The sequence below is a fragment of the Lycium ferocissimum genome, chromosome 1 (assembly GCF_029784015.1).
Source record: "Lycium ferocissimum isolate CSIRO_LF1 chromosome 1, AGI_CSIRO_Lferr_CH_V1, whole genome shotgun sequence".
Taxonomy (NCBI): Eukaryota; Viridiplantae; Streptophyta; class Magnoliopsida; order Solanales; family Solanaceae; genus Lycium; species Lycium ferocissimum.
In genome coordinates this window covers 1,823,400-1,848,244 of record NC_081342.1, presented here as the reverse complement: position 1 = coordinate 1,848,244, position 24,845 = coordinate 1,823,400, and the positions used below count along the sequence as shown (strand labels likewise).

General features: G+C 33.3%; 1 protein-coding gene across 2 annotated transcripts; it reads left to right on the top strand.

Moving 5' to 3' along the window:
- Nucleotides 1-666: 666 nt before the first annotated feature.
- On the top strand, nucleotides 667-24,845 carry LOC132051578 (6,7,8-trihydroxycoumarin synthase-like). Of its 2 annotated transcripts, none has more exons than XM_059442747.1 (3): nucleotides 667-1,577; nucleotides 16,956-17,588; nucleotides 24,335-24,845. In XM_059442747.1, the coding sequence occupies exons 1-2, from the start codon at nucleotides 693-695 to the stop codon at nucleotides 17,562-17,564; spliced, it is 1,494 nt and encodes a 497-aa protein (XP_059298730.1). In that variant the 5' UTR covers nucleotides 667-692; the 3' UTR covers nucleotides 17,565-17,588; nucleotides 24,335-24,845. The 2 variants fall into 2 exon arrangements, with proteins under 2 accessions (XP_059298730.1, XP_059298791.1); XM_059442808.1 differs by lacking the exon at nucleotides 667-1,577 and adding an exon at nucleotides 15,523-16,425.

Genomic DNA, 24,845 nt, shown 5'->3' with positions numbered 1-24,845 from the left:
ATAATCAAATATTAGTAAATAAAAAAAGTATTTTAGTCGGGAAAATTAGTCAGGTGTCATTTTCTCATTAAGATAAAGAGATTTGTTATAAAAAAAGAAGCAAGATAAGTGAGATAAGTGTAATGTCTTAAACTAAAAGATTGGTTTTAGACTTTTAGTTACGTAGCGAAAAAGTCTTTGAGATTATCCCTTATATTTTAGGTGACCAGACAATTATTACACTGTCTGGGTGTGTTCAGAATTGAGAAAAATATTTTTCATAGTATTTTTCAATTTTATCATGTTTGATAGGTCAAGATGTTTTGAAAAATATTTCTCTTAGAAAAATAAGTTTCTTAAAAATTAGGAAAATAACTTTCCCGCGAAGAGAAAATGTCAAGATTCCACACTAATTCGCCTCTCCTCACCCCGCTCCCTCTCCCTCCCCCCCATCCCACCCCAACCCCTCCCTCCACACCATATTATTTACCTAAATTATATATAAATGTTCTAATTGGAATAATAGTTTCTGCTTACTTACCACTAGAAAGTAAGAAAACTACATACGTGAAAAATATTTTTTCTCGTACCAAACACACCCCTGTTGAATAAAAATTACTATACTCTTTAACTGAAGAAAAAGAAGGGAAAAGTTTAACGTAAGATCCAATTATATAAGACATATCAAGTGACTAGGTAAGTAGACAACCAAAATGATGCTCTTTGTTCTACTTTTTGCAGCCCTACCTATCATTCTTATTTTCCTTCTTTCTAGAGCCAAAACGGGAGGAAGAAACACACTGCCACCAGGTCCTATTAGCCTACCATTCATTGGAAATTTGCATCAATATGACACTTTAACACCTCATATCTATTTTTGGAAACTTTCCAAGAAATATGGAAAAATCTTCTCATTGAAACTTGCTTCAGCTCAAATGGTTGTAGTTTCTTCAAAAAAATTAGCCAAAGAAGTACTCAAGACACAAGATTTAGTATATTGTAGTAGACCTCCTATTCTCGGCCAGCAAAAATTATCTTATAACGGTCGTGACATAGTCTTTTCACCTTATAATGACTATTGGAGAGAAATGAGAAAAATTTGTGTGCTTCATCTATTTAGTCTCAAGAAAGTACAATTATATAGTCCAATTCGTGAAGATGAAGTATCAAGAATGATCAAGAAAATATCTCAACAAGCTGCCACTTCACAAATTATAAATTTGAGCAATTTAATGATTTCACTAATTAGTACGATTATTTGTAGAGTTGCTTTTGGTGTCAGGTTTGATGAAGAAGCACATGAAAGAAAGAGATTTGATTATCTCCTGGCTGAAGCTCAAGCTTTGATGGCTAGCTTTTTTGTGTCTGATTTTTTTCCTTCTTTAAGTTGGATTGATAAACTTACTGGACTGACAGATAGACTTGAGAGGAATTTCAAGGATTTGGATGAGTTTTATGAAGAACTGATTGAGCAGCATCTCAATCCTAATAGGCCAAAATCCATGGAAGGAGATATTGTTGATCTTTTGCTTCAATTGAAGAAAGAGAAATCAACACCAATCAATCTCACTTTAGATGACATAAAAGGACTTCTAATGGTAATTTCCATGTCTTAAATCTACCTATTTCACATGAACTAGCATGGGCGCCCCCACCCCTCCCTCCCCCACCCCCGAGTAAAAATATGTTGGGTTAAGATAGCTAGTTCAAACGACGGTCGTAACTCGACCCCAACATTACCCGAACTCCCTTCTCTTTTTCTGGTTGTTTTTAAAAATGATCTGACAGCTTTTTTATCTAAATATTAGCTATATCCACTACAAAAAAAGGGTAATTTGTGGGGGTTTTAGCCTCCACTAATTGCTTAAGGAGGCTAAAGAGCACCCTCCCCCCACCTCCAAACAAATTGCAACTTTCAAGCTCCGCAAATTACTCATTTTTTTGTATGGTGATTACTTCAAATTTGATTTTGTTATATTTAAGGTTGGTCTGCAATTTGACTCATCGGGTTGCACTCACCCAATATCTTGATGGGTCGTTTCGTATTTAATGTCTTGCATCAAGTCAATGAATGAGCTAGTTTAAACTTTGTTGGGTGGATTATTAAAAAATAGATCGATTTTTCCACCTTTACTATACTGTAATAAGTAGCACAATTGTGTTTATTATTGCCTTGAGAATTTTCATGAATTTATAATTTTTGTCTTTTCCTCGTAACTTTTTTTGCGTAATGTATTACACAATGTTGGCCGGATTGACACTAATTAAATTAAAGTAATAAGTACGCTGCAGAATACAATTTTGATGCAGGTTAATCCAAAAGTCATGAAGAAAGTTCAAGAAGACATCAGAAAATCAATTGGAAACAAAGGCATTGTGAATGAAGATGATATCCAAAATATGCCTTATCTGAAAGCAGTTATAAAAGAGACATTTAGATTGTATCCACCGGTTCCACTCCTAGTTCCAAGAGTATCAATGGAAAAATCCACACTAGACGGGTATGAAATTCAGCCAGGAACAATAATTCATGTTAACTCATGGGCAATTGTAAGAGATCCTGAAATATGGGAAAATTCGTAAGAATACAGCACGGTCAGAGATTCTCGAATAAATATATTAATTTCATGGACAAGACTATGAGCTAATTCCTTTTGGAGCAGGACGAAGAGGGTGCCCAGGAATTACACTTGGGGTTGCTTCCACAGAACTTGCATTGTCAAATCTTCTTTACGCATTTGATTGGGAGTTACCTCGTGGGATGAAAAAAGAGGATATTGACACAAATGTTAGGCCTGGAATTACCATGCATAAGAAAAATGAGCTTTTTCTTATCCCTAAAAGTTATTTCTAGATTACATTCAGACGAGAATCTAAGGTGAATTTTGTGAAATAAGCTAAATGCGTCATTGGTTTCGGCTCAATTTATGTATACATTTCTAAAATATTATGAAATGCATATAATAAATCACCCTCTCGCTAAACCCAGTAACAATTTTAAATCTTGAAATAGCGTTTCACCAGTCGTCCGTTTCGATATACTTTTTATTATCCGTTGAACTTATATTTCAGTAATTAGGACTTTCTTTAGTCCTCCGCTATTCTGTTTATTTGACAATATCGAATTGACCTTAGATAGGTTCGTGTGTTAGTTTTATAGGAGTAGTTGGGAAGATATATTAGTATAGTTATTAGAAAAGTTTGTATCATCATAGATAAAAGAAGACACTATCTAATCTTCGAATAATGAAATGAATATATATAATTCTTAAAAGCTCTTAAGAACAACATTATTTATGAAATAGCTATTCCTAAGGAGAAAATGTTATGCTTCACTTTCGTGAAGTCTGGCTGTTGACTCATTCCAAGACCAAAAGCGTATAAGGATTGTTGTGGTTCTCATGGAGTTATAAATGGAAGTTATCGCTCATATAACTCCCAGCTTTCTTTTACAAGGATGAAAGTGTGAAAGAATCAACATCAAATATAGAATTCTTGTTGTATACGATTGCTATTTTAGTAGTCCCAGGTGGACTCGTGAATACTAACTCTAATTTCTTGTTGGGAAAACAATACAAACTACCTATTAAAAACAAAATATTTACCCGAGTTATACCCGGTGTGCTACCCATACCGTGTTAAAAGTTTACCCGCATACCCATTTCGTCAGATGCCTTGAACTGCGGCGTCAGTTGTGGAGTTTTTGCGTTTTCCTTTTGAATTCTGTTGGGACTGTCTCAATGCCAGTGGGGATAGATTTCAAGATTAAGCGCACACTTTTCAATTTTCTTCACCGAACTTATAGGAATTTATATTTGTCCATCGTCCTTTTTTAAATATTTAGACAACTTAATAGACTTTTATTTATTTGCAAATATGTAAATTACATCTCAAAAATTAAGAAAGGAACATAATTAGCATCTTAAACAAGGAATCACACTCATTAATACCCATAAACAACAGAAGTAAAATCAATATTTTCACCAAGGGACTTGCGTCTCTTATGTATATTAAAAAATGAATTTGTACAAGTAAAATAACATTTTCAATAAGGGAATTACACCAATCAAAATGCTGTAAAAATAATAGAAAAATTCTCCAATAGATAAATACTACCCATAAGTAAATGTAGAATTAGATAAACTAAAAGTTCTCAAAAATAAATCATAAATTTCATGTTTTTTCTAAGAGATGCTTACGAAATTTCCATCATAATTTAAGTAGTAAAGTGATTTAAATTGAATTTAACAATTATAGAATAGCATAAATTTTTATAATCCACTTCTCGCCTCCATTTTTATTTGTCCATTATACTAAAAATATATGTCCACTTTTACTTGTAAATTATATAGTTTGATAAACCAAGACATAGTTTACTATTTTATAATCGCTTTTACCCTTATTATTAAGTACCCTAATTCATTTCTCATTTTATTTATTTATTAAGAGCGTTCCTAAGTCAAATATGTGACAAAACATGGATGGAAGGGAGTAATAAACAAAAGAAATTATTAAAAAAAAAATTGAATTTTGATTTCAATCCAAAATTCCCATTGAGATCCAAGTTTTTCATAAATACTAACAGATTTGAGATTAAGAGAAATACTTAATTTAAGGGATTTTGAAGTTTCTATTATGCGCGTTCTCGCTAGCATCTATCGATAAAATAATAGAAAAGAGGAATGACAATATAAATAATAAAGATAAATAGAAAATGTGAGGGCCGAAAAGGGAATTACCGGTACAAAGGAAGCCGTGCGCAAAGCAGCAGCATTAGAGTCGGAAAATATTCAAGATAGATTCAAGTTCAAGGCTTCATCAAACACGCACCTTTGTCTAATTTACGATTTGGGGTGACAGATCAAATATTTAACCAATTTGAGTAAATTACAACATAAGTATATGTAATTTATTAATCGAGGTGCTGGTGCCACTCCCACCTTTAAGGGTCGATCCGGCCTCCGTCCGCCGCCTTTTTCGTGCTTAGTTTTCTATTCTCCTTTTATCCTTTTTTTTTAATTTCCTTTCTTTTTTGGTTTCTTTATCTTCTTTTCCTATTTCTTTCTCTATTTTTATTTTTTTAAAAGATAAAAAAAAAAAAAAAAATAGTAACTTGTAAACAAACATTAATACAAATATAGGAATTAAATAATTAGATTATAAAATGAAATAATTAGAAATACTAAAGAATAGCTTATTGATTAAATTTATATTTTTTTGCTCTTTTGTGAATGAAAAACTTATATCTAAATATGATTGAGGAGTTTTTTTTCAAAGAATGAATCAACATTCTTTATGACACCGACAAAGATGAATATACCGCGTGGATATCACAGAGGACCGATATTGGGTATTTTTTCGAAGAATAACCAGTCTCCTCCATGATACCTTGCGCATATGAATATACCTGTGTGTATATATCAAAGAGATTCAAGGAGTATTTTTTTTTTCCGAACAAAATGAATGGGCCCCCATGATACCCCGGCGTATATGAATATACCGCGTGGGTATCATAAGAGATCAATGAAAGGTTTTTTTTTTTTCTTTTTTCGAAGAAATGAATCGGTCTTCCATGATACCCCGTCGCATACGAATATACCGCGGGTATAATAAAGGACCGAGGAAAGCGTCTTTTTTTTTTTTTTTTTTTTTTTTTTTGAAGAAATGAACCAGTCCTCTATGATACCCTAGCAATAGATGAATACACCGCACAGTATCATAAAGGACCGAGGAGTGTTTTTTCAGAAGAAATGAATCAATCCTCTATGATACCCTGGTTGTCTATGAATATACCATGTGGGTATCATAAACGACTGAGGAGTGTTTTTATTTGAAGAAATGAATCAGTCCTCTATGATACCCTGGCAGTATCTGAATACACTGTGTCGGTATCATAGAGGACCGGGAAGTGTTTTTTTTTTTTCCGAAGAAATTAACTAGTCCTTATGATACCCTGGCAGTATACTGTGATACCCTATCATAGAGGACCGAGAAGTGGATTTTTTTTTTTTTTGAAAGAAATGAACCAGTTCTTTATGATACCCTGACAATATATTAATATACCGTGTGGCATTCAAGGTGAGGATCGAGCAAAGGTTGAACGGATCCGCTATCTACCAAACCTTGTTAGTACGATATACCATACACAGATTACAGAACTCAATGTTTTCTTCAATGATCGGACCGTCGGGCCCCGTATGATAAGCGCAGTATCATCGAAGACCGAGTAGTATTTTTTTTTAAGGAGTCTAATCGCACGTTCATGATACCTTATCCGTATATAATATATACCTACGTGTATCATAGAGATCGAGCTGTTTTTCGAATAATGAACTAAAGAAATTTCATGACATTTCGTTATCTACAGAGCATACCACGTGCGTATCATAGTATCCTACAATATTATACTTCAACTGCTACTAATTTGGTATACTTTTTGCTAAAATATGTTATTTTTTGAGACATAGAAAAAAAAAAATATACTCCATCAGTTATCCTTCTTGTTGATATAAAAAATAAAAAAATAAAAAAAAAATAAATAAAGGAGCCAAAAGATAGAATTAGATTATGAAAACTAAAACAGGAATTAAAGAAAAAATCATTTGAAAAAATGAAATTAAAAAAAGAGAATAAATAAATAAAAATCACCAAAAATTAAAAAAAAAAAAAAGAATAATAATACGTAAAACTAAAAAAAAAAAAAAAAAAAGAAGGTGAATGAAATTAGATTATGGAGATAAAAAAATAAAAAGAAAAGAAATAGATGAAATTAAATATTGTTTTCCCTATAGAATAAGGTTTTTCCTTGGTTTTAGTCATTTCCTCTGTTAATTCGAATGGGGATGTACTAATTATAAATATTTACTAGGCTGATTCTTTTTTTTTTTTTTTTTTTTTTGGGCATATTCCGAGGGGGATAAGCTCAATGTGAGATTTGGAATTACGTTCAGATTTGATTCTTGATGGTAGTTCTTTCTCTTCTTCAGACCTTTATATCTATGTGGTTCGTTTTTGGCGTTCTCTGAGGGTGATGGATTTCTTGTACTAATTGTTACCATGTCCTGATAGGGTCTTGGATTCCTTATAATTCATTACTCTTTTATTCTCGATTATTCATATTCATCTTCATATTTAAATAAAATATGCTTCCTAAAATAGTTTAGATGTGACGTATCTTCTATGTAAATTGTAAAAGGATAAAGATACACATTACTACTATATATATATAAGGGCAAACTTAGGGACTTTTGTAGTCCTCACAAGAATTTTCAAAAAAAATTTAAACTTTTTAATTAATTACTTTTAGGTTCTAATCTTATTTATTTAAGTCAAATTTTTTTGTTTTTTGTTTTTAAGGTCTACTTTTCAAAAGCTATCGAACCTCCTACCTCATTTTTCATGTTTTTTGGTTTTACGGTTTGGTGCTCGATATCCCCATTCGTTCTCAATTAATCCGGATAATTGATTTGTATCGGGCCCGTTCGGAAAGCGCTCCCTCAGACATTTTTTCCATATCCATGTTTCGCAACCCCTAATCCATAATCACAAGGAGCGACTCCATCCGCTGCACAAGTTAAATTATGTATTTCTCTTAAAAGTTCATTAAGTATGTATAGATTATTTATTTAGAACTAAATAACTTTAGAAAATTGGGATACATAACTTATAAATGTCAAATTACGCTCGCATTTGATTTGAAGTAAATAATTTCATCAAAATGGAAGTCAAAATATTAAAGTGGAATGAAAGTTTTGCTTTCATATATTCAAAATATACTTATATGAAATTTAATTATTACTAACGTAATTCACACTTGTGACTACTGATGGGTATATAGTTTGATACATATTGTACACTTGTAATACATATTATATTTCTTTAATTAAAATATCTACTTTTATATCATGAGTTTGGTAGAAAGACGGCCTCATATTCAATAATATCTATTAATATGTACTTAATCATATAACACAGGTATTAGAATTAAAATTTATAAATAATTGAGAACCAAAGGTGCTATTATCCAAACAAGATATTTATTCACTTATCCTAGATATAGCCTTTCGCTAATGCTATTTTAGTTATGGGCAAAATACTGATTGCTAGAGGATAATGGTCTTTTTCAAGCTTCAATTTTTGCTGACAAAAAATGGAAAAATGTTGATTGCTAGAGGACAGAGGTCATTTTCAATCTTCCAATTTTGGGCTATGATTTTTCTCTATCACTCGTGATTTATATGCAGAAAGTTTATTTGAGTACTGACAGGTATTGCCATTATTCCAGTAATATTTGTTCCGATTTCACTCTAATATTTTCCATTATAACTATATTATATGGTTCATGAAATGATACAACAAGAAAATCATGAGAAGTATAGCATCTACGGTCAGACCCTCTCTATAACTCTCAGTGGCGTATAATAAAGATATCAAAGATCTCTCTATAGGGTTCAAATTTTTTGGGCCATCTTGGTTATATTTTACTTAAAATAGATTTTAATAAACTAATCCATTTTTAAAAAAAATATATAGTAAATGAAACAAAAAGATAATTATCTTTATAAAAAATAGAATATATATGGTTACCAATAAAAAGTAATTAGATTTTGATGAAAATATTTAATTTGATACTTTAATATACTATGTTTAATTTCTTTTGACATATGAATACATATTTGATTAAAAATAAGAATATCATTGTTTCTATAACTTTATTTAATATACATATGAATATCATTGTAGAAGATTCTATTTCACATTAAAAAGTTGGAAAAATATTTAATTTGATATTTTAATATATTTTTCATGATTCAAATGTGTGTCAAAAAGCTTAAAAATGTTATACATTCGGAAGCTTATGAATTTATTAAAATTGTATTAACTTTCTTAAATGTTTAGTTAGTGAAGTATTCATATCTTTGAGATTTAAATTTTAAATAATTTGTTATTTTTTACAACATTAAAAATAAAAAGCATAGGTTTTATGCATCTTTTTTGCCTATAACAACCACGTATTATTTTAATTTCACTCTAATATTTTCCATTATAACTATATTATATGGTTCATGAAATGATACAACAAGAAAAATCATGAGAAGTATAGCATCTACATAAAAGGTTTGAATTCTTGACCAACTTTGTGCAAAAAATCTCATTCTCTCCGATTTTTAACTACAGACTTTTATCCCCTCTTATCAAAAGGATCTGGTCATTGATGGGTAAGTTTATAAATGGAATATCCATTTTGCTATAAATTATAAAACTTCTTTTTGTTACACCTATCAATAAATCATCACCCACCAATAAGGGAGGATCTATCATCGGGAGACCTCCTTTTAGCATACCTTTAATTAAGGATTTAAATAATATATATTGGTAGTTTTTTTTTTTTTTTTTTTTTTTTTTTTTTTTTTTTTTAGCATTATCAATTTGATGCAGCAAGTTGCTGGTCTTATTTTTCAAGCATATGGTTCCACTTGTTGTGTATAGTTGCTTATATATAGTTAGTATATTTTAGGTGACCTGATAATCTAAAATTCATCTACATTTTCACTGAGCAGAAATTATATAATCTTTAATCAAAAAAGAAAAAGGAAAATTTTAAACCAAGATCTGTTTCATATATATAGGAGTATAAGACATTTCAAGTGACTGGTATTATTTTGTGCAGTTGGACAACAAAATGACGCTCTTTCTGCATTTTTCTAGCCCTTCCTATTTTTCTTCTTCCTAAAGCCAGAAAGAGTGGCAAAAATAATCTACCACCAGGCGTTATAGGCCCCCCATTCATTGGAAATTTGCATCAATATGATAGTTTAACCTTTCATATCTATTTTTGGAACCCTTCCAAGAAATATGGAAAATATTCTCACTGGGGATTGCTTCTACTCCAATAGTTGTAGTTTCTTTAGCAAAGTTAGCAAAAGAAGTTACGAAGACACAAGATTTACTATTTTTGTAGTAAACCTTTTATTCTTGGCCGGCAAAAGTCGTCTTACAATGATCATGACATTGTCTTTGCACCTTTTTTTCTTTTTCTTAAAACCACCATTGGTGGGGGATTAGGCATTTGCCTAATCTATGTATTAATTGTAACAAAAATACATAGTCGGTATAACAACTATTGGAGGGAAATGAGAAAATTTGGTGTGCTTCATCTATTTAGTTTCAAGAAAGTGCAATTATCTACATTTTTACCGATGTAGAGGAGGAAAATATGTGGGTTGGATAAAACATGGGTGGGTCAACATGGGTTGAGATCCAACCTGTTCAAAATTTGCTTGAGGTAAAATGATCAGTTGTGTTAGGTTAAATGACTGGTCGTAATTCAATACGCCCTAGACGACGCAAATCCCATCCTTTGGTATTTTGCTTTTTTTTTTTTTAAATAAGCTAATTTATTTTTCTTAAATTGTTAGCTTAAATTTTTTTTATTTTTTATTTTTATAAATCTCAATTTCCAAATTTGATTTTGTATGTATGTTTGGTGTTTGGACTGTATTATGGCCCATCTGGTATACACTATTTGATTGTTCAACCAAATAGTTTAGCATGTTATTTCAAATTTAAGATGTTAAGTCAAGTCAAACAAACGGGTCAAACACACAACCTGTTTAAACGTAGTTGGGGCGATTACTAAAAGATGGATTGATCTTGCCATCTCTAATATGTAACACTAATGTATTAACTATTATCTTGAGAATTTTCCATGCATTGGCAATTTTTATCTTCTTCCTCATCAATTTTTGTGTAGCATGTATTAGTTCTTTGGATCAGACACTAGCGCAGCTGCAGTAGTATGGGCAATGACAGGCTTGATTAAGAATCCAAAAGTCATGAAGAAAATCCAAATGGATATCAGAAAAGTAATTGGGACCAAAAACATTGTGAATGAAAAATACTAATCCTTGTAAAAGGACAATTTTACTCTTTTACTCAGTATTTTTGTGATAAATTATCCTCGTTCTTCAATCTCTTTAATGGTCTTCTCTTGGTAAATCAAGAACGCTCCTTCTGTTTCTCTCAACGAGCAAACAATACCTAAGACCTTTTCTTCCACACTATTATCCATTTTCCATTAAATTTTAGATTGAGATCATGTCATATATTTCTTAGATTTTCTTTCCATAAATAAGACAAAGAAAAGGACAAATAAGAAGATAACGATGATAATTCGACTTTTGGAATTATTCAAAGTATAGAACAATGAGGAAAAAAAGGGTGGGACTTCGAAAGTTTAATTCGAAGACAAGGACCAAAATAGTCCCTCAGCAAGAATATATTAGTTACTGATATTTTGCATTGAAACTTTGAGATGTTTTTTCTTTATCTTTTTCTACAAAAAGAAAATTTTTGGTTTTTCAAGCGACTTCCTTTTTTTATTTTTATTTTTATTTTAAGTTAATTCGTCCACTTCTAGGAGTGGATGTCTTTTCATAAATCACTCGGAAACACTTTACAGAAAATAGGAGTGAAAATTTTCAGCACCTATTTAAATTGGAACAGGCCCTAATCTATGGGTCAAGTAGGATTTTTAATAAGCTTTCAAAAAATAGAGCGGGATCCCGCTCACAACAACTAATCCCCTCTCAAGGTACATCAAAAGTATAGATTCTATGTTGGGATTTGATAAAGTGTGAATGGGTGAAAGACCCACTAGAATGTGCAACAAGGGCACCAAACGGTGCCTTTCTCACAAGGCACCTTTTCAATACACTGATTCGTTGGCTATATAAGTCGAAATTTTGCTTCAGATTTTTAATTCACCGAAGCATCAAATCATCGAAAATTTGAAATTCCTCTTTTTCTTTCTCTGTGCATTGTTTTCAAATAAAACGCAAGTGTCGTGTGATTTGCGACACCCTAATTTTCACGTTTGCAATTTTCATACCCACTACAAGAGTTTTTGATAATTAGCGCGTATTAATTTCAACAATTATGTATCTCAATTAGAGGTGTCGTATTCCTTGAACACTATATGCTTTTAGAATAGTTTTCTGTTCTAATTAGCGCGTATTAATTTCAACAATTATGTATCTCAATTAGAGGTGTTCCCACTTCACTTCCATTTTTCCATTTTGTAACAATATTATATGGTTTGTATGAAATGGTCCAACTAGAAAAACAAAACATCAAAATCAATTACGTAAAAGGTTAGAATTCTTGAATGGGGTGAAAAGCATCAAGTATCTACCCTCTCCAACTTTATACTAAAAATCTAACTGGCTATCGCTTCTCAAAATATCAAACTATAATCAAGTATTAGTAAATAAAAAAAAGTATTTTAGTCATATCTTCTATGTAAAAGGATAAAGACACACATATCTATTAATATGTACTTAATCATATAACACAGGTATTAGAATTAAAATTTATAAATAATTGAGAACCAAAGGTGCTATTATCCAAACAAGATATTTATTCACTTATCCTATATATGGCCTTTCGCTAATGCTATTTTAGTTATGGGCAAAATATTCATTGCTAGAGGACAATGGTCTTTTTCAAGCTTCAATTTTTGCTGCTAAAAATCGAAAAATATTGATTGCTAGAGGACAGAGGTCATTTTCAAGCTTCCAATTTTGGGCTATGATTTTTCTCTATCACTCATGATTTATATGCAGAAAGTTCATTTGAGTACTGACAGGTAGAGCTGTCAATATGCTTGGCCCGTGAGGCCGACCCAACCCAACTCTTAATTTAAGGAGGGTTGAAATTTTAAGATTTTTAGGCCCATATAAGTGAGGTAAAAGCCTCTCCTACTACTCGGCCATCGGGAATTAGGCCAACTTTCGGCGCCGTAAAAATAATAATAAATTAATTCATTTAAAAAAAAATATAAGTAAATTAAACAAAAAGATAAAAAGTAATGAGAAAAAAGAATGTACTTAGTACTAAGTAGTAATTAGAAACTGGAGTAATAATTTTTAGTCTTAGAATTTATATTATGTTCAATTTCTTTTAAACGTGATATGAATTAGTGATTAAAAATAATAATTTATGTTTGTTCTCTTGAATTTTTTCTTCTATGATACGAATTTGCGCACGAATGAGTGGTAGAAGATTATATTTCACATTGCAAAAGTTTCTTCTATTTCATACCGCAAAGCTTTTGTAAAAATGACTAGGAATATTTTATAATTATAAGTTATGTAGCCGTAATTTGATCCACTTACGTTAACCTGAAATAAAGTTTTTATTAGATTTGTGAAATATACTTTTTTAATGCATCTTTCCACAAACAAAAAACTGACAAAGAAATAATAAAACAAAAAATTAGTGGAGAGAAACGACAATGACTAGAGAAACTCGTCCCATATCGGTTGAGTGTTGGTCTTTGCAAGGAAAGGCAATAAATATCTAGAGTTAATACCTAAATCTAGGTACTAGGGAAAAAAATCGGCCTAAATTTTGAAAAGTTTATTTATTAACTCAACTCATTTTGACATGTTTAATTTAGCGAATTATAACAGTTTTTCATATAATTTTTTTCTATTGAATCTTATCTTCTTGTTATCAAATCTTGAGACCTCTAAAACAACTTTGCGTAGGATTCAATTTTTGCTATGTTTTTGCTTGTTATCCAGTACTATTAATTAGAGTAAGAGAAATATAAGAACAATATGTTTTTGTTGGTTTGGCTGAGATTTTTAACTCCAATTTCAACTCATATATTGTCCAAATGCATATTATTTGTTTTCCTAAAAGTACGTAATAGCATAGGATTCTCTTATGTGCATGTGGAAGTTGATGAAATGTTATTATTGGGTAGATCCACCCATAAATACTGTTAATTAGTCCGTTAGTACTATTATCCACATAAACCGTACTAATTTTTCATGAATACATCGCAATGAGTGCTCAAAGTACTATTCAAACATGTATAGTTAACTATCGATCAATTACAAAACTATTTTAGCTTTAATATGATTTTCAAAGGGTAATTTTTTCCTGATGAAATAGCGAGTATAAGAAGTCCACCTTCTATATCATATTAAAGCTAAAATAGTTTTGTAATTGATCGATAGTTAACTATACATGTTTGAATAATGAAATATAATGCTCCCTCCGTCTCAAATTATTTGTCGCTTTTTTATTTTACACGTCTATTAAGAAATATTAATTAGGAGGGAGTCTTGACTACTTTACCCTTATTTATATCTAAATTATAATTTATCTTCATTAAATGTTGATTCCAGGGGCGGAGCCAGCTTATGTCCAGGGGGTTCATCCTCGGCGAAAAATTACAGTGTATTTTCAAAGTTAAAATTATTTTATTATGTATATATAGTAGATGTTGAACCACCCCTTGACTTCTTCGTATATTTACCTTTTGGAATTTTTGAACCCCCTGGATGAAAATCCTGGCTCCGCCACTGGTTGACTCTTATATATGCATGTCATCTCCATTAATAACAAAATTTTACTAAGGGTAAAATGGAAAAAATAATAATTAATTTTGTCTTGAACTTCTACAACGATAAATAATTTGAGATAACTATTTTTAATAGGCACGGCAAATAATTTGAGACGGAGGGAGTAATAGCAATTTGTTTATTGTACAAAGTGATTAAATGTTTAGCTATCTACACGATTTGCAAAAAGAATTTTTCGCAAATCGTGTAGTGGTATACGATTTGTCCTTTAATTTTTTTTTTTTTAAAACTTCACGGACGGAAAGACGGAAGCAGTTAAAAAATGGGTAAATCGTGTAGGACTACACGATTAACCCATTTTGGTTTATTGCGTAGGCCACAATCCCTTTTGAAAATTTTGGTCCAAATTTGTGCCATTTAGGCTCCGGACTCCTTCACATTTGATGTGTAATAGACTTATAGGTGAGACAAATATATAGAAAACGTGAAAGTGTCTATTGCTAGAGGACACGGTCAATTTTCAAGCCTTAATTTTCCCGGCCAATTTTTTTTTTTTTTTACCCTGTCTTTATAGCGTGTATCAATTTCAAAAATTATGTATCTCAATTAGAGGTGTTGGTTTTCGTGTCCTGAACATAAAAGAATCTTATAGGGAGCGCTTCCCTTTAAAATGAGCCTTATACGGCGCAAATGTAGACTATTGAGAGCGCTAATACAGATACCGAACACTGAATGAGAAACTAGAAAAAACAAAAACCTTAGTTTGTTATTGAAAATTTCTTGTTGCAATCGAGAAGAAAACATCGAAAAAGTTAAGGGTTTGCAGAGGTCGAGGGAGAAGAGAGGTGCTTAATTATATATAAATGTTCTAACTGGGAGAATAGCTGCTTACTTACCACAAGAAAGTAAGAAAACTACATAAGTGAAAAATATTTTTCCTCGTACCAAACACACTCAAGTTGTATGAAGATTATACTCTTTAATTAATTGAACTTAAAAAAAAAAAAAAAAAAAGGGAAAAGTTTAACGTAAGATCCAATAATATTGGAAAATAGTTTTCCTTGTACCAAACACACCCAAATTGTATGAAAATTATACTATTTAATTGAAAAATAAAAAAAGAAGGAAAAGGTTCAGCATAAGATCCAATTATATAAGACATATCAAGTGACTAGGCAATTAGACACACAAAATGATGCTCTTTCTACTCGTAACCCTACCTATCATTCTCATTTTCCTTCTTCCTAAAGCCAGAAAGGGTGGAAGAAACACACTGCCACCAGGTCCTGTTGGTCTACCATTCATTGGAAATTTGCATCAATATGATACTTTAACCCCTCATATCTATTTTTGGAAACTTTCAAAGAAATATGGAGAGATCTTCTCATTGAAACTTGCTTCTGCTCAAATGGTTGTAGTTTCTTCAAAAAACTTAGCCAAAGAAGTACTCAAGACACAAGATTTACTATATTGTAGTAGACCTTCTATTCTCAGTCAGCAAAAATTATCTTATAATGGTCGTGACATAGCCTTTTCACCTTATAATGACTATTGGAGAGAAATGAGAAAATTTTGTGTGCTTCATCTATTTAGTCTCAAGAAAGTACAATTATATAGTCCAATTCGTGAAGATGAAGTATCAAGAATGATCAAGAAAATATCTCAACAAGCTGCCACTTCACAAATAATAAATTTAAGCAATTCAATGATTTCACTAACTAGTACGATTATCTGCAGAGTTGCTTTTGGTGTCAGGTTTGATGAAGAAGCACATGAAAGAAAGAGATTTGATTATCTTTTGGCTGAAGCTCAAGCTTTGGTGGCTAGCTTTTTTGTGTCTGACTTTTTTCCTTCTTTAAGTTGGATTGATAAACTTACTGGATTGACAAATAGACTTGAGAGGAATTTCAAGAACTTGGATGAGTTTTATGAAGTACTTATTGAGCAGCATCAGGATCCCAATAGGCCAAAATCCATGGAAGGAGATATTGTTGATCTTTTGCTTCAATTGAAGAAAGAGAAATCAACACCAATTAATCTCACTTTGGAGGACATAAAAGGACTTCTAATGGTAATTTCCCATGTCTTAAACCGACCTATTTGACATGCACCTGCGTGCGCACCCTCCTCCTCCCCCGCCACGCCCCAGACCACCAGCCGAGTGAAAATAGGCTGGGTTAAGATAGATAGGTCAAACGACGGTCATAACTCGACCTCAACATGACACGAACTCCCTTCTCTTTTTATGTTTCTTTTTTAAAAATAATCTGACAACTCTTTTATTAAATTATTAGCTATATTATTTCAGATTTTCAATTATCTTCAAATTTAATTTTATATATTTAAGGTTGGACTGCAATTTGACTCACTGGGTTGCACTAACCCAATATCTTTATGGGTCATTTCGAATTTAATGTCTTGCATCAAGGTCAATGAATGAGCCAGTTTAAATTTTGTTGGGTGGATTATTAAAAAATAGATCGATTTTTTCACCTTCATTATACATGTAATAAGAAGCACAATTGTGTTTATTATTGCCTTGAGAATTTCTCATGAATTTACAATTTTTATCTTTTCCTCGTCACTTTTTTTTTTGTGTAGAATGTATTAATTGCTGGATCAGACACTAGCGCAGCTGCAATAATATGGGCAATGACAGCTTTGATGAAGAATCCAAAAGTCATGAAGAAAGTTCAAGAAGAAATCAGAACTTCAATTGGGAACAAAGGCATTGTGAATGAAGATGATATCCAAAATATGTCTTATCTGAAAGCAGTTATAAAAGAGACATTTAGATTGTATCCACCGGCTCCACTGCTAGTGCCAAGAGTATCAATGGATAAATCCACACTAGAAGGGTATGAAATTCAGCCAGGAACAATAATTCATGTTAACTCATGGGCAATTGCAAGAGATCCTGAAATATGGGAAAATCCAGAAGAATTTATACCTGAGAGATTCTTGAATAATGATATTGATTTCAAGGGACAAGACTATGAGCTAATTCCTTTTGGAGCAGGACGAAGAGGGTGCCCAGGAATTACACTTGGGGTTGCTTCCACAGAACTTGCATTGTCAAATCTTCTTTACGCATTTGATTGGGAGTTACCTTGTGGGATGAAAAAAGAGGATATTGACACAAATGTTAGGCCTGGAATTACAATGCATAAGAAAAATGAGCTTTTCCTTATCCCTAAAAGTTATTTCTAGATTACAGTCAGACGTGAATCTAAGGTGAGTTTTGTGAAATAAGCTAAAATACATCATCGCTTTCAGCTCTATTTATGTATACATATCTAAAATATTATGAAATGCATATAATAAATGACCCTCTCGCTTAACCCAGTAACAACTTTAAATCTTGAAATCACATTTCACCATTCGTCCGTTTCGATATACTTTTTATAATACGTTGAACTTATATTTCAGTAGTTAGGACTTTCTTTAGTCCTCTACTATTCTGTTCGTTTGACAATATCCAGTTGAGCTTAGTTAGGCTGGTGTATTAGTTTTATAGTTGGGAAGATCATGTTGGGTTTTGATATTGGTGAATCGGAAATGATGGGATGAAAAGTGAAGGGAATGTAAAAGGTCCTTTTTTTTTTTTTGCTTTGGTTAAAGCATTTGTCCCACATAGGAAAAAGAGAGGAAAAGAGAGGTGTATATATTACATTACACCTTCTTAGCTCTAAAAAGGGTTGAGGGGCAGGACTTTCGCGCTGCTTGCCCCATTGCCGCTATTGGATTGATTATCTTTTAAACTTTTCTTTAATTATTTAATTAATTATTTAATTAAATAGAAAATCGAGCCTTTACCCGAACTCGAGTTTGTTTTTTAATAATTTCCTTAAGGACACACTTTGAACTAAGTGGGCTCGATTATATTCTGAAAATAATTTTTTTTTTTTTAATCTTCCAACACTGTTTCTGTAGTTTACTGGTTTTAAATATTTTATACTGTGTAATCTGTTTTACTAAGTGTTTTACAGATTCTGTTGAAACTTTGTTTATACTTATACAGATTATTTTGACAACAATCTTAAGGAAATTACTATAATATTATAATCTGTATTCTGTTTAAGGAGATTAAAACTTCGTAGTTTTCTACTCCATATGAATATTAGTATTCTGATCAAGATATAAAAACTTCGTTGGAATACCAAAGTTCATAATTATATCGCGATTTGAAGAAATAAAATCTTCATCGTTGAAGTTTGTGATTTAATTGCTATTCTGGTTTTAGTAACTAAAACAAGCTTGTCGATTTGAAAGTTGACAAAGAAATAATGACAATTGAGATCGGAACTCCTTCGCAAACATTGCACCGGCGGTTACTCTACAACCCGTACCGTGCCATCGCTAAGAAACCTCGCGAAGTTCACCGGCACAACTTCTTTAAAGGATGGCAAAGAAAGAATGTTCTTTTGGCTTACCACCCTTGGTATGCAAAAGTTCACCAGTGAGGACCCTCCCGTGCCGCCGCCGACATGCTCGACAACCAAAAGTTCAGCGGTTACCGAGGCTTGGAAACAAAGCGATTTTTTGTGCAAAGGCTACATTTGAAAGTGCGCCTAGAAGATGACTTGTACAACGTCTACAATGCATGTAGAGACCTCCAAAGAACTATGGAGTGCACTTTAAAAGAAGTACAAAACCGAAGATGCTTGCTTGAAGAAGTTTGTGGTTGCCAAATTCCTAGACTACAAAATGGTGGATGGAAAAGTCGTTGGAACCCAAGTTCAAGATTTCAACTTATCTTCCACGACCTTATCTTCGAAGGTATGGTAGGAATGAAGCGTTCAAGTGGCCGCAATGATTGAGTAGTTGCCACCCTCATGGAAAGATTTCAAGAATTATCTTAAGCACGAGAAAGTGAATGAAGTTGGAGGATCTTGTGATTCGTTTCAAGATCGAGAAAGATAACAAACCGCCGAGAAGAGGTACCGTAAGAGTTCACCGATTGAAGGGGCAAACGTCGTTGAAAATGCCGCTCCGAAAAGAACAAGAAAGGAAGAGGCCTTCGAGTGAGAAGGATCATAACAAGAAAAGTTCAAGGGCAACCGTATAATTGTGGTAAAGAAAGCCATAAAGCTCCCGACCGCCGTGCCCCCAAGAAGGACAAAGAAAAACAAGGTCGCAAACATGGTGGGAAGGTGTTGATGACTTCAGTGTGCAATGCCGTTCGAGTGCAACCTAGTTGGTAACCCAAAGGAGTGGTGAATTGATTCTGCACCACTCGACATGTATGTGCCGTTAAGGAAGCATTTGCAACCTACACTCCCGCCGGACCCGAAGAGAGCTATACATCGGGAAATACCGCAAATGCCCAAAGTTGAAGGATATGGAAAGGTTCCGTCGAAGATGACATCCGGAAAAGTGCCGATTCTCAACAACGTTACGCACGTTCCATCAATTAGGAAAAACTTTGGTTTCAAATACCGCACTACTCGTGGAAAAATGGGTTTAAGTGTGTGTTGGTTAGTGATAAATTTGTACTTAGTAAAGAATGACATGTTTGTAGGAAAGGCTACCACCGAGGGCCTTTTCAAACTTAATGTAATGGTTGTTGACAGTATTAATGAAAATCAGCTTCTTCTTACTTATTGGAGTCAAATAATTTATGGCATGTTCGTTTAGGACATGTCAATTACAAAACTGCGATAAAAAATGATTAATCTTGAAATATTGCCTAAATTTGAGTGTATATATATCTAAATGTCAAATATGTGTTGAATCAAAGTTTGTTAAGCATTCGTATAAGTCTGTTCAAAAGAATTCAAATCCTTTAGACTTGATCCACACTGACATTTGTGATATGAAGTCAATACCATCCCGCGGTGGGAAAAAGTATTTCATAACTTTTATTGACGATTGCACTCGATATTGTTATGTTTATTTGCTAAATAGTAAGGATGAAGCAATAGAAGCATTTAAGCAATATAAGAATGAAGTCGAAAATCAATTGAATAAAAAGATTAAAATGATTAGAAGTGATAGGGGTGGGGAAAACGAATCTCCTTTTGCGTTAAATATGCTTAGAATATGGAATCATCCATCAAACTACCGCCCCACACACCATAATCCAATGGAGTTGCGGAAAGGAAAATCGGACATTGAAAGAAATGATGAATGCTTTACTAATCGATTCCGTTTACTTGAGAACCATGGGGAAGCTATCCTTACTTAACCGAATACTCAACGAAAGTACCTCACGCGAAACACACTCTATTCCTTATGAAAAATGGAAAGGAAGAAACCCAACTTGAAATATTTTAAAGTGTGGGGGTGTCTAGCAAAGGTGCAAGTTCCTTTACCCAAAAGGGTGAAAATAGGATCAAAAACCGAGGATCGTGTTTTCATTGGATACGCAACAAAATAAGTTACGTAGATTTTTCGTTCATGATTCCGACAATCCCGAAATTCATAATAATACGGTAATTGAACGATAATGTCGAATTCTTTGAAAAACATCTATCCGTATAAAATTGAATGCGAGTCGTCGAATGAAAGATTTAAACGACCACGGGAAGAACCAATGGAGAACGCCCCTAGCGAAGAAGATCCAAGGCGTAGCAAACGTCAAAAGGACATCTACTTCCTTCGGTCCGTATTTTTGGACATTCCTTTTGAAATGAGCCTCAAAATTTCAAGCGCTATGTCATCTCCCGATTCAAAGATTTTGGAAAAGAGCAAATAATAGTGAGAGATTCAATCAATCTTAGATAACCACATTACGTAGTTGGTTGATCTTCCTCCGGAAACAAGCCTTTAGGTTCTAAATGGATTTTTAAAAGGAAAATGAAAGCTGACGACACTATTGACAAATATAAGGCAAGGCTTGTGGTCAAAGGTTATAGACAAAAAGAAGGTCTTGATTATTTTGACACATATTCGCCTGTAACAAGAATAACGTCCATTCGGGTGTTAGTGGCTGCGTACCGTGTATGGTCTTGAAGTTCACCAAATGGACGTTAAAACAACTTTCTTAAATGGTGATTTGGAAGAAATTTACATGGAACAACCCGAGGGTTTTCATGGTTCCACGGTAAAGAAAAGAAAGTGTGCAAACTTGTAAAGCCGCTTTATGGACTTAAACAAGCACCCAAACAATGGCATGTTAAATTTGACCAGTTGGCAAATGGCTTTAAAATCAATGAGTGTGATAAATGTGTTTACATTAAAAACACTCCAGGCCACGAAGTCATTGTTTGTTTGTATGTTGATGACATGCTGATAATGACGTAGATATGGCCATGGATATAAATGCTACAAACCGCTTTGGTACAGCAAATTTGACATGAAAGACTTAGGAGTTCTTGATGTAATCCTAGGAATCAGAATTCATAGAACTCCACAAGGTATAGCATTATCACGGTCTCACTATATAGAGAAAGTACTTGACAAGTTCAAGTACTTGGATTTCAAGATTGCCAGAACTCCAATTGATGTGAGTTACGCAAAAGAACGAAGGAAAGTAAATCACAAGGGGACTATGCGAGAGTGTTGGGAAATCTGATGTATATCATGAATTGTACACGACCAGATATAGCATATGCTTTTAGCAAACTGAGTCGGTTTACAAGTAATCCCAATCACAAACATTGTATGGCAATGAAACGAGTTTTGGGGTATCTGAAACATACTCAAGACTATGCTTTGCATTATAATAAATATCCCGGTTGATTGAGGGATATAGTGATGCAAATTGGATGACCGGATCGTTCGAAGTTAAATCCACGAGTGGATATGTTTTCACAATCGGGAGTGGAGCGGTGTCTTGGAAATCATCCAAACGGAGTACTTGCATCGCCCCGTTCCACTATGGAATCTGAATTCATAGCTTTAGACAAGGCCGTGAAGAATTCAATAGCTCCCGAATTTCTTAGAAGATATTCCATTCTCGCCCAAACCTTTGGCTCCTATATGTATACATTATGACGATCAAAGACAATAGGTAGGGCGGTGAGCGTAATGTATAACGGAAAATCTCGTCACATACGACGGAGACACAATACGGTTAGACAACTCCTCTCTAGTGGCGTTATCACGATTGACTATGTAAAGTCAAAAGATAACGTAGCGGATCCGCTTACAAAAGGCTTAACTAGGGAGAGGGAGTTAGTAGATCATCAAACGGAATGGGGTTAAGGCGGGACAAGTCATCGTGGCGGTAACTCTACCTAGCGATCGAGATCCCACGAGCTAGGTTCAAGGAGATCAAACAAAGTTGTGGATCGACGGTTCAACATTGTCAAATAACTCAACCCATTCTCGGATGAAGACAATGTTCGGGAATAAGGATAAAACTTTATGGCTTGTTAATGAGTTAATAAAGCATTAAGGTTTTTAACGATTATCTAAATCGCAAGTGTTGACTAGATAATGTGGCTATGCGACCACATGTTTAGAAATCACCTATGTGAGTGTTAAGTGTAAGCCGCTTTAAAGGGAAATGACAATGAAGGCCCATTCTCTATGACTCATAAAACCGAAGCGGTGTTCATGGGTCGAAACGAACACAACCGTGAGAACCATAAACGGTTGAGGGTTGATTGTGTGACTTATGTTGTCTAGGTATACAACAAATTTCGACGGTTCAAAGATATCAAATCTCGATCGATCGAGTATATCCGATATAAGTTCACTACGGAAAGTTCAAAGGAAAACCTACTTATCCAGATGCAATCAATCTTCGCTTGTATATCACACTTGTCCGCGCATTCTTTTATATTATGGTCATTCCCCATTCATGTGGGGGATTGTTGGGTTTTAATATTGGTGAATGGAAAATGATGGGATGAAAAGTGAAGGGAATGTAAAAGGTCTTTTTTTTTTTGCTTTGGTTAAAGCATTTGTCCCACATAGGAAAAAGAGAGGAAAAGAGAGGTGTATATATTACATTATACCTTCTCTAGTTGCTAAAAGGGTTGAGGGGGCAAGGACCCCTCGCGCCGTCGTCATCACTCGCTTGGCTCGGCTTCGGCTTCGGCTTCGGCTTCGGATTTGGAAAAAGATCGATTGATTGATTATCTTTTTGGACAAACTTTTCCTTAATTATTTAATTAATTAATTATTTATTTAATTAAATAGAAAATCGACCCTTACCCGCGACCCGCGACTTGTGACCGACCCGGTCCGTTTTTTCTTCCGGATTTTTTTCTAATTTCCCTCCAAAAACGAGGGACCGATCCGAATGGTTGCAAACATTCGAATCGCACCTCAACTATTTATAAATTCCTTCATTTTTTCATAATTCAGCATTAATTTTTACTGTCTCACAAATCTTTCTCTCCAAAACTCTCTCTTGTTTATTCCGTGTGATACACTTTGTTGAGTGGTTCGCCGCTACCGTAATTTGGAGTACTACTATTGGCAAGATAATCGTTCTATCCCGGGCAGGGATATTCCATCAACCTCGAGTAGATTGTGGGGAATAATTTCCTTAAGGACACACTTTGAACTAAGTGGGCTCGATTATATTCGAAAATAATTTTTTTTTTTAATCTTCCAACTGTTTCGTTCATTTTCCGCTTAAGTAGTTTCGGTTTTAAATATTTCATACTTGTGTGTCGTTTTACTAAGTGTTTTACGTACCCATTTGAAACTTTGTTTATACTTATACAGATTATTTTGACAACAGATCATTAGCATAGTTATTAGAAAAAGTTCGTATCAGATAAAAGACGACCCTATCTAAACTTTGAATAATGAGATGAATATATATAATTCTTTAAAACTTTTAAGGACAATATTATTTATGAAATAACTATCCTTAAGGCGAAATTGTTATGCTTCTCTTTCGAGATGTCTAGCAGTGTTGACTCGTTCCAAGACCAAAATTATCGCTGATATAACTCCCAGCTTTCTTTTTCAAGGATGAAAGTGTGAAAGAATCAATATCAAATATAGAATTCATGTTGTATACGATCTTTATTGCCCTGAGGTGGGCCCGTGAATACTAACTCTAATTGTTTTTGTAGTTTTGCTCTAGAAATCTAGGCCCGATGAATCTGCTTGCCCATAGGCCCACATTGGTAGAAGCCCACCTTCTTGGTTTGAGTTGGGGTCATTTGCAGTTTTGTCTCTATTTTGTGCTGGTCTTTAATTTTTGGCCTTCAAATGGATTGGTCTTTATTTTTTGTCCTTCAAACTCGAATTTATACACATTGGAGCATAAGTTACACATCATAATATCCATAAGTTATGTCCGCCCCCTTAAAGAACTTATGTTCCACTAGGCATAAGTTCGATTTTGAAAGGTAAAAATTAAAGACCAATCCATTTGAAGGCCAAACTGTGCAAAGTTGACAGACACGCTATTAAGTGCTAAATGTGGGCTTTCCATGTTTTAACAAGTTACTTCAGTCGCCAGTCCAAACATTTTAGTTTTTTAGTTAAATTGTGAAACTGCTAATTTATTTTTTAATCGAACCGAAAATTTGAGTGTGTTCGCCTATGTTAGTAGAGATGAATCTAAAATGAATTCCGTAA